This window comes from Chenopodium album, chromosome 5 (genome assembly GCF_948465745.1).
Source record: "Chenopodium album chromosome 5, dcCheAlbu1.1, whole genome shotgun sequence".
NCBI lineage: Eukaryota > Viridiplantae > Streptophyta > Magnoliopsida > Caryophyllales > Amaranthaceae > Chenopodium > Chenopodium album.
Window position 1 is genome coordinate 63,157,741 of NC_137838.1, and position 10,710 is coordinate 63,168,450.

The window sequence follows — 10,710 nt, forward strand, 5'->3', positions numbered from 1 at the left end:
AGAGCATGTGGACGCTATAGTCCTTGAGATACCTAGATAGCCGGTGTACTATTTCGCCCAAATATTCTAAAAGGTGGTGATGTTGATAGTAAATAGCTTAGGTTGTATTATTTGAACACGCTGATAATAATACGGATTATTTTAAGCAAATTTTTACAAAAAAAAAATGTAATGTACAAGGTTTGAAGTTTTGAGCCTTAGACCACTTAGGTCCTATTCTTTTGAGCTTCTACTAGAAGAGAGCAAATGTCAACAATGTAGAATATGTAATAGCATAGTAGAGCAGAGCATAACATATTTCAACAGAATAAAGCAAAGCATTTTGCCTAACGAACTTTAAAGAAAAAGATCATTAGACTTTAGTCTCTTACAGTCTTAAGTACGATTGTATGAAGCAAATTTGGTCAAGTTGTGACAAATAGAATTACACAAATTTTTGTATGTGGTTGGCTACACGGTGTGGCCAGTGACAATTATTATTATTTTTTTATTATTTTTTTTACAAAATACCACAAGTTTCTCTCTCTTCTTTTCTTAGCTTCTTCTCCAAGCCAAACCACACATTACTAACAACCATATCTCTACTCGACCCATTTTCTCTCCCCTCTTTTCTTAGATTTTTCTCCAAGTCAGACCACACATCACCAATAACCATATCTCTACTCCACCCATTTTCTCTCTCCTCTTTGTCAAATTGCTACAATTAAAGCCCAAAATTGTAGAAATTGGGTGCCAAAGTGCTATGAAAAATTGCAATTAATTAACCTTAAGATTATCAACAACATTTGAAGTAGTGAAATTGATGAGAACCAGAGAAATGTGAGCTCGTTTTCTTCGTGAAATCATTGATCGAACATTCTTCGTAAAAAATTCAGCAATAGAAAAAACAATAGTAATATGAGTAGATTGTGGAGTATTTGTAGGGTGCACGTGAATAACAGTTCCGTTATGCGTACATCTAAGTCCATTATTTTTACTGACTTGGCAACATGGCATACCAAAATACTGTGGTAGAATTAATCTCAAATCCCAAAATCTTTGTCCCAAAAAAAATCCATAAATCACATGGTATTCACGTGGGAGGGACTGAGGGAACAGTCCACTAGATATCGTAACTTCGTAAGCAACCTTCAGTATTATCAAGTAGTAATCCACCATTATCGAAATTCCATCAAAATCCCCAATTTCTCTTTTCTTCAATTGCTAGCTACATCTTGGTTTTTGAAATTCAATTGCAGAAGATAACTGTTTACTTAAACTCCAGATTCACAGGGTAGGGTGAGCTTAAACTTTTACTTTTTTTTTTTTTTTTTTTTTTTTTTTTATGCTTGTGATTTTGATTTTCGTTGAATTATTCCGGGAAATAGGTTAGTACTCGTGCGATGCACTAAAATATTTGTAAATATCTTTTGTTCGTAAGAGAATGTTTAAACTCATGTGTGTATTACTCATATTAAAGATTTTACATAGTACTAATCACAAAATGGTTTAAAAAAAAAAAAAAAAAAAAAAACTCAATACAAATGGAAAAAAAAAAATGTTTTATTAAGCAAATTCAAATGGAAGTGTTACGAAATATGTTGTAGTATTGCAATAAAAGTGTATGGATCAGTAAATAATCATAAGTATCAATCAATCAATCAAAGCCTTAATCCCAAAAGTGGGGTCGGCTAACATGAACCAAATTTGATTATTCCGTGTAGTCATCAACATAAATCTTTCTCCTCCATCCCTTACGATCCAAAACTTCATCCTCACGTAAATCCATGCACTTCATATCCTTCCTCACTCCTTCCAACCAAGTCATCTTTGGTCTCCCTCTTCCTCGTTTAATCCCTCCATGGTCCCACTCTTCCACTCTTCGCACCGGTGCACCCTCGGGTCTCCGTCTTACATGTCCAAACCAACGCAGACGATTTTCCCTTAATTTATCTACAATGCCCGCCACACCTACTTTCTTGCGAATAACCTCATTTCTGATTCTATCTCTTAAAGTGTTTCCACACATCCACCTTAACATGCGCATTTCCGTAACCTCCATCTTTTTAATATGCTCTTTCTTAGAAGCCCAACATTCTGTACCATAGAGCAACACTGGTCTTATGGCAGTCCTGTAGAATTTTCCCTTCAACTTTAAGGGAATGCTGCGGTCGCATAGCACTCCCGTGGCCGCTCTCCATTTAAGCCACCCTGACTTAATCCTGTGGGTCACGTCTTGATCAATGTCACCATTCTTCTGGATGATCGACCCTAGGTACTTAAAACATTCACTCATGGTCAAATCCTTTCCATCCAAACTCACCACTTCATTGCTTGTCCCCCTCTGAGTGCCAAAACGACATACCAAATATTCAGTCTTACTCCGACTTAGCTTAAACCCTCTAGATTCCAACCTTTGCCTCCATTGCTCCAACTTGACATTAACCCCATCCTTAGTCTCATCCACCAAAACGATATCATCTGCGAACAGCATACACCATGGAACCTCATCTTGAATTGGTCTAGTTAATTCGTCTAGAACCGTTGCAAAAAGAAAAGGGCTTAATGCAGACCCTTGATGCAATCCGATTGTAATAGGGAAATCTTTTGTCAACCCTCCGCATGTCCTCACATTTGTTGACACATCCCGATACATATCCTTAACTAGGTCTACATACCTTCGTGGGATACCTTTCTTCAACATTGCCCACCAAAGTATCTCTCTTGGCACCTTGTCATATGCCTTCTCTAAATCAATAAAGACCATATGAAGATCTTTCTTCTTTACCCTATAAAACTCCATCATTTGTCTTATCAAATGGATTGCCTCCATAGTAGATCTCCCAGGCATAAAACCAAATTGGTTATCTGAAATGCTTGTGCATGCCCTCAACCTTTGTTCAATCACCCTTTCCCACAACTTCATAGTATGGCTCATAAGCTTAATTCCTCGATAGTTAGAACAATCTTGAGCGTCTCCTTTGTTTTTATAAACCGGGACCAAGGTGCTCTTCCTCCAATCTTGTGGGATCCTTGTAGCCGTCCATATCTTGTTGAAAAGGTTTGTTAACCAATCAATACCAATCTTACCCAAACACCTCCACACCTCTATCGGTACCCCATCAGGGCCAACCGCCTTCTTAGGTTTCATCTTCCTCAGTGCAATCTCCACCTCTACTCTCCTAATCCTTCGCACATACTCCATGTTGATTTCTTCATCACTCATAGAGGTATCTCCTATCACAACTCCATTACTTCCATTAAATAATTCATCGAAGTACCCCTTCCACCTGTCCTTGATGCCCTCCTCTTGCACTAGGACCAATTGGTTCTTATCTTTGACACACTTCACCATGCCAATATCCTTCCTTGCCTCTTGTCTTCTCTTTGCCATCTTATAAATGATCCTTTCTCCCTCCTTGGAATCAAGCTTTTCATAAACCTCCTGATATGCCTTTTCTTTTGCTTGGCGAACAGCTGCCTTTGCCTTACTCTTAGCCTCCTTATACGCTGCAAAGGTTTCATCACTCCTACATTTTCCTAAGGCTTGATAGCATTCCCTTTTTTGCTTAATTACTGCTTTCACCTCTTCATTCCACCACGAAGTATCTCTCTGTACCGAAGTTCTTCCCCTTACTTCCCCTAAGACCTCTTTGGCCACTCTTAGGAAACAGTTCTTCATTCGTAACCAGGTCATGTCCGGATCCACCTCTCCATCCCAATCCGCTTCTTCAATTACCTTTTCTGTAAAAACCTTAGCTTTTGCATCCCTTAGGGTCCACCATCTTATCCTTGGTTCTTCTTGTCTAACTTTTTTCTTCGCCTTCTCTTTCAGACGAATAGTCATTACCAATAGCCGGTGTTGGGTGACCACACTCTCCCCTGGGATAACCTTACAGTTTATGCAACTTTGTCTATCTATGCTCCTTGTGAGCAGGAAGTCTATTTGAGTTGCATTTGCTCCATTCCGAAAAGTTATCAAGTGTGAATCCCTCTTCTTAAACCAAGTATTAGCCAAAATTAAATCATATGATTGGGCAAAATCCATAATAGCTTCACCACCGGCGTCCCTCTGCCCATACCCAAAGCCTCCATGGACACTCTCATAGCCATCTCGGCTCGCCCCAACGTGCCCATTTAGATCCCCTCCAATATATAACTTCTCTGAGTGGTGGACACCCTGCACCACCTCGTCTAGGTCCTCCCAAAATTGTCGTTTCTCTTCTGCATCTAAACCCACTTGGGGAGCATAAGCACTGATAACATTCACAATCTCCTTGCCACATAGCAACTTCAGCCTTATCAACCTATCGTTCTTCCGATAGACCTCGATCACCTCTTTTGCCAACCTCTCATCGAGAACCACACCAACTCCGTTCCTAGCTCCACCATTCCTTGTTCTGTGGCTCGTTTCTTGCCCAACATACCATACCTTATACCCCAAAACCAAGCCTCGAGCTCCTTCTCCTGTCCATCTTGTCTCTTGGAGGCACATGATGTTCACGCGTCGTCTTTTCATTACTTCTACCAATTCTGCTGATTTTCCCGTAAGAGACCCCACATTCCAAGAACCAATCCGCAAACTAAATTCTTTTCTCCCACGCTCCCTCCTGATCCCAACTCCAAGTCCTTGATTATTTGACACCACAATTGGGCAATATGGCGCGTCGCTTCTGGGCGACGACCTAGCAACCCTTACATACTTATCACTGCACCCGGGTCTGGGAAGTGCAGCGCGTCGCTCAGTAGGGAACGCCCCAATGGCACGCCCTTGCTCATTTGACACCCCACTCGGGCAATGTGGCGCGTCGCTTCTGGGCGACGACCTAGCAACCCTTGCATACTTATCACTACACCCGGGTCTAGGAAGTGCAGCGCGTCGCTGAGTAGGGAACGCCCCCACGAAAATATCTGTTTGGCTCATGTCATGGGATGTGACGAAGTTTTATACTGGCTGTCACTGGCCTACCGTAACCCTCCTCCTTTATCCAGGCTTGGGACTGGCAGCGGGAAACCCACTGGCGGAGTTTAAATAATCATAAGTACGAGTAATTTTATATGGAAAAAGAAGAATTTAGAATGATTTTGTCATATATATATAATGGTGGTGTCAATTGATTTGGTTTTAGTACTTCGTATAAGACTATTAGTTATAGATTTTCCAAATAGTTTGTATTGAATTATCTCTATTATGCAGGGTTTAAGGTGATTTGCGGCGAATTTGATATCTTTGAATTGTTAATTTAATCTCAAACAAGCATACATTCATGGCAGATTACAGGGGTAAGGTTTTGAATTTTGATTATTATTCTGAATATCTTGTTATGTTGTACGATTCCTTATGAAGATTCGTGTTAGCCAACCCCAAATCATTTTGGGAATTAAAATTTTATTGTTGTTGTTGTATTCTGAATTATTATTATACTCTTTGTTATTCATCAAAATTAGTATGTATTGCTTTATATTTCGTTTCCTGGTTAAGAAAAAGGATTTTTTGAGTATTCATTCTAATGTGGCATTGTGGCTAACTAGATAATGGCAACAGTATTTCAAAGCATGATATTTTGTGATTATAAGACATAGGATTTTATCCTAAAAACAGCTCACTTTATTCGTGAAAGTGGTCTAAAGCTTGTATATTTAGTGCTATACTATTGCCATCATACCTCAATTAGTCACATATGACAATTGTGTGGATGCAAACTTTCTGGAGGGTATTGCAATACATGAGTATATAGATGCAGTTTCGGATGAAGTATGTCTTGCATAAACTGAATTTATACTGGGGAGGTTGGGGGCACAACTACTATGAAAGATTGAAAAGGTGACTCTTAATGTGTTAACTACTATCGAGACTACAACCAACAAGTACTGTAATTAGCACAAGTATCGTCCTCTCTCCCTGCCTTCTAACAAAAATTGAAAAGGTGACTCTTAATGTGCTAATATTGTCTATACAATCAACATGCTTTTCATTCTATCATGACATCGACTAGCTACCTTTACAATATTAGTCTCGTGCACATCATTTATTATGTCGTTTATAGGTTCGTGTCAACTAAGTGAAAGCTTAAACCAGCATGTATTCACCAAAGGGCTGTACCAACAGACATATGTTGTCTCTGTAATGGAATACAAAAAGAGTTCATATGTTTATAAAATGTGGGGTTGATCTAGGTTTTGTCTTATTAAGTGAGAGCACTCTGATTAAGTGGTATGAGCTTTTAAAGTTTTGTGTATGAGCAGCTGATGCTTTGTAGATTCCATTAAACTTATGGGGTCGTAGGTGAAATTTTACATTAAATTATTGTTTGTCAACTTGGAATTGAAGTTATTAGAGTGGTGCTGATAAGACTGAAGAACTTTCTGTGAAAGTTGAACTCATCAGCTTTTGATTCTGCTGTCTTCCAATAAATTTCTGATTTCAAGTTAAATGTTCATCATAACAGCCTCTTCATATAAGCTTAAAATCTGCTGAAAATTATGGAATGATATTGTATGTATTTCCTCTTTTGAGTATGAATAAAAAGGTTTATATTGATAATAATGGAGGTCCCAAAATGCAATATGGCAAATAGGGACGGAGAGACACTATTGACTGTTTGCTTTAACAAAATGAACATGCCAAGCTGTGTTATGTGTCCGTGTCTGTGTTTTTGTGTTTGTGTTTTTCGATTCTTTCCTCTGTTCATCCGTGCTAGCGCATGGTATACATGTAACATGTATACTTAGAAAGGCAAAATAATACTCCGTAGGAAAGACAAAAGTTTTTTTTAAAAAAAAATGATGGAAGTTACTCAAAGCAGTCAAAGGGGGAAAAAAAAAAAAAAAAAAAAAAAAAAAAAAAACTCATGAGAGTTGAGTATTGAAGTTTTGGAGAAACCTCATTAACTGACTCTGTAATTATAATATAGATTGTATCATAGATGGCTATTGTTTCCATCTTTTACCTCAGTTTGAAACTAAGTTGCATCAATTCTTGCTTCATCCTTCATCAAGGTTAATTATGAGTGTGCTTTTGTAGTGCATAGTGGCATACACATACCTTCTTTGCCGGTGTTATCCCTATATGAGCTGGGAGTGTGAAACTATAAAATATTGTTGTAGATCTTGTAAGGTATTTTGTTTGAGACAAATTATGCCATTTATGAGTTCATTGTGTAATGGACTCTAATGATTTCTATTTGACCTTACCTACAAAATCTGAAAAGTTCCCGTGTTTATAATGAAGGTCATGGATCAAATAATACAAAAGCTTTATATAAAAGAGCTTAAAATCCTATTGCAACAAGGCTATGCTCTCAAAAATCAAATTCCTTATTAAGGTTTACCAACATGTTGATATAAGAACCAGCCTCTGATGCTACAAATGCTCAACAATTCATTTCCCCTTAATCTTTTTTTTTTCCAAGCTACAAATGCCTCAACTTTCCTAGATGTGCCCTGTCAACCCCAATTGCAGATAGACTCAAACACCACAAGGAGAGCCCCGGAGATTTATCTCTTACTTGGGAATTTTATTTTTCCAACTGACAGGAATCACAGGACTCTATTTCCATTCTTCAAAATCTTCTTTTTTCCCTGGTTAAGTTTTTTATCATGGAGTGCCGCTAAGCTTATCTGAACCACCACATCTCTTTTTTGTCACGATGACATCATTAGGAGCTTCTCTTAGACTAAAGTCCTTTCTACTTGGAACTACTCCGTAATTTTTAATATGCAGTAGACTGAGCCAAGCACTTAAATGGCTGTTGCTAACATGCTCTTGGATATATGATCAATGTTCTCATTGTTTTGCCTCTTGACTAGTTCGTTGTAGCTTATTTGGAAATTTTCAGGTGTTTTTGTTGTTCAAGTACTAGCTATCATGCTGGTTTGATGAGATGTAAAATCAAGCAATGGAACTTGTGAGCTTTCTAGCTTGTGGTCTAGGGATTGTTTATACAAAATCATGTTGATATTTTTTTTTTGTCCAATATAATCTTTGACACATTCTGTAGTCATCTTTGTGTTGCTCGTTTCAGTAGGCTTGCGTGCGTCTAAAAGATGCTCTTTAAGCACTGCTGACTCCCACATTCTTGTATATACTCCTGAACATTACTGTGTGTCTCATAATAATTTTCAGTTCATTAACATATATAAGAAAAGTGACAAAAACCACCTTCAAGGGGTTATGTTTTCCAGGGTTCCTGCAGTCTTTCTTCACTTTTGGAATCCACCTTTTTTTTCTATTTTATTTGGAAGGAAAATTTGATGAAAACCATCTTATAAAAACCAAGTTTTGTTGAAAACATCTTATAATTTTTTTTTTTTGTCAAAACACACCTGTTTTAAAATTTATTTTGTTAAGTCCCACCTCTTCCCGGATTTCACTCAACGTCAGAAACATGAGTTAATGGTCGGAATCCGGGAAGAGATGGGACTTAACAAAAAAATTTTTAAAACAGATGTGTTTCGGGACCAAAAAAAAAATAATAATAAATAATTATAAGATAGTTTTTAACAAAATTTGGTTTTTATAAGATGGTTTTCAACAAATTTTCCTATTTGGAAACAACTAAAGGATGGAGTTCCAGTTCATGGATTGAAAAAAGAATACAACTGGAAAGCTAAACATTGCTTGGCATTGGGGAGATGTCATCTCGGTTAGTACCTACATATGTGAAAATCTTGTCACTAATATTGGTTTTGAAGGAAAAAACAATTGTTGGGTTATCTTAGTGATAATCTTGTACTTTTTATAGAAATTTAACAAGCTTTGAGGTAAAAATGTAAACTCAAAGGATGGAATTTGCAAAAATCAACGAAAGGAGAAAACAAAAGTTGGGGTATGAAACATATGGTTCACCATAATATGGCGTTTGCACAAATCACATGGATTTGAGGTAAAGTCATGGTGGGATATCGACAAAAGCCCTATCTAATTCTTTTTATTGAAGAATCTTGAAATTTGCTAAGGATGAATGATATGATAATCTGCTATTTTATGTTTGACTGAGCTACAATTTTTAAAGTCATAGGCCATACTGGCATACTGCCATATGATGGAAAGGTGAAAATCCCAGCACCTTAAATGTCTAAGATCATTTGAGGACATAGTTTTGTTGTTTCTTTCAACCAATTAGGTTGTCACGTTTTCGTAGCTTGTTGATTACACAGCTTGCATTTCTAGTGCTGTCCAGGCACACAATATTAACATTTTTTGGTGCATATTCCTTGAGCTAAGTGATAGGTGTTTGGATTCTTAAATTTTCTTGGTTGTTTTATCCAGAGCTTCATTAAATTGAGAAAATGAAACTTGTTGGCTCCAACTTGAAGAAAAGAAAACAGTTAGCTGTAGCTGCTGAAGACTTTGGCCTGCCTGCTCCAAAGCATGTATGCTATGAGGCAGCTGACGAATCTGAATGTGGATCATTACGATCTGCAAATGAAGAGGGTGCAGAAGTACTTAACATGTTAGTTGAATCAACTCAAGACAGCAATAGCTTTCCGGGAGGTTCACAGTCATCTACGGAAGTGGTTTTTGAAGCAGGTTTTCGAAAGACGGAATCGTATGATGAGGCTTCTACTTCCTGGGCTAATTCAAGACCAGTCACATCTGGAATTGATTCCCTTTCACTAGAGAGTGGAATTTTCAATGCCAAAGGGGATGCTATGGAAGAAAACCATCTTCCTCATCAGGAGAATACTATTGGGTGGTATGATGTTGACTGTCTGGAGGAGTGCATCGACGCACAATATTATAGGGACAGCAAGGCACATGTTTCTGAACAACTTGAAGGGTTACTTTCCTCCAGTGGGATTCCGTCGTCAGATAGGTGGATTGCTGATGGAGGTAATTTAGTCATTCTTTATAAGAGAAAACTTGTATTAAGTGTAACATGTTCACTATCTAATACCTTGCACATAACTCCTGTGTTTAAAGCCTTGGACATAATTTAGTAGAATTTAGCTTGAGTTTTCACCACTACAAATAAGGAAGAAAGGTTTGATCTGGATTCACACTTCACAGGAAATAACATGTTGGCTGTTTAGCCTTTACTCTTTTAGGAAGCACATTCTAGAATCACAATAGTAGCGGACTCTTATGTCTTACTAAATTTAATTTCAAAACTGTTAGTTTTCCAGTTACCAGTTTATATGTGGAGAACTTAAATATTTTATTCTAAAGACAACATTTCGTTTGGATGCAGAGGGAGATATGGGTAGACTGAAGCCAACAATAGATCAGGAATTCGAGCAGTACTTTTCGACACTTATGTTGTAAGAGATTTATTTCTTGTTGAGTTCACATTCCTGTTGTATGTGACCTGAATTTGTATATATATGTCAAAATTTATTCATATACTGCTCATTTCATATTGCTCGTAATCATTTTAATTCAAAATCTCATCTCTATATGTGCTAGATTTCATGTAAAGATTTCCGTTTTTCCATCACCTTCTCTCACATGCTTAAACTTCCAACATTGGCTGTGCTTAATGATTAGCTATTACTTTGTAGTTGATTGTTGACAGGATTGCATGAACTTTTTTATGCCATTTAATTTATCAGCAGACTTAATCGAGGGATGTTAAAGGAATGCAATAAGATACAGGGATGTTCCTGTGAATACTTAATAACACCTATATTACATGTAAAGATACAATTATGAATACTAAATATATGTTTAATTTGTAACTTGAACATTCATGTCAGGGGGTTATAGCCGTTCTTCCCAACTCCTCTTTC

The 10,710-nt window shown here is 37.4% G+C and overlaps 1 protein-coding gene across 2 annotated transcripts; it reads left to right on the forward strand.

Annotated features, from left to right (window-relative positions):
* The first annotated feature begins 1,061 nt into the window (after positions 1-1,061).
* LOC145630848 (uncharacterized) lies at positions 1,062-10,333 on the forward strand. Of its 2 annotated transcripts, none has more exons than XM_081682994.1 (4): positions 1,062-1,278; positions 5,177-5,262; positions 9,251-9,814; positions 10,173-10,333. In XM_081682994.1, exons 3-4 carry the CDS (start codon positions 9,271-9,273, stop codon positions 10,244-10,246), a joined length of 618 nt encoding a protein of 205 aa, XP_081539120.1. In that variant the 5' UTR covers positions 1,062-1,278; positions 5,177-5,262; positions 9,251-9,270; the 3' UTR covers positions 10,247-10,333. The 2 variants fall into 2 exon arrangements, with proteins under 2 accessions (XP_081539120.1, XP_081539119.1); XM_081682993.1 differs by having other exon boundaries at positions 1,063-1,273.
* Positions 10,334-10,710: the final 377 nt, after the last annotated feature.

Bases quoted from the DNA above. Each gene is read 5' to 3' on its own strand.
- LOC145630848 (XM_081682994.1), top strand. From the start codon at position 9,271: ATGAAACTTGTTGGCTCCAACTTGAAGAAAAGAAAACAGTTAGCTGTA. The intron at 9,815-10,172 runs GTAATTTAGTCA...GTTTGGATGCAG, and splicing joins TAGGTGGATTGCTGATGGAG to AGGGAGATATGGGTAGACTG.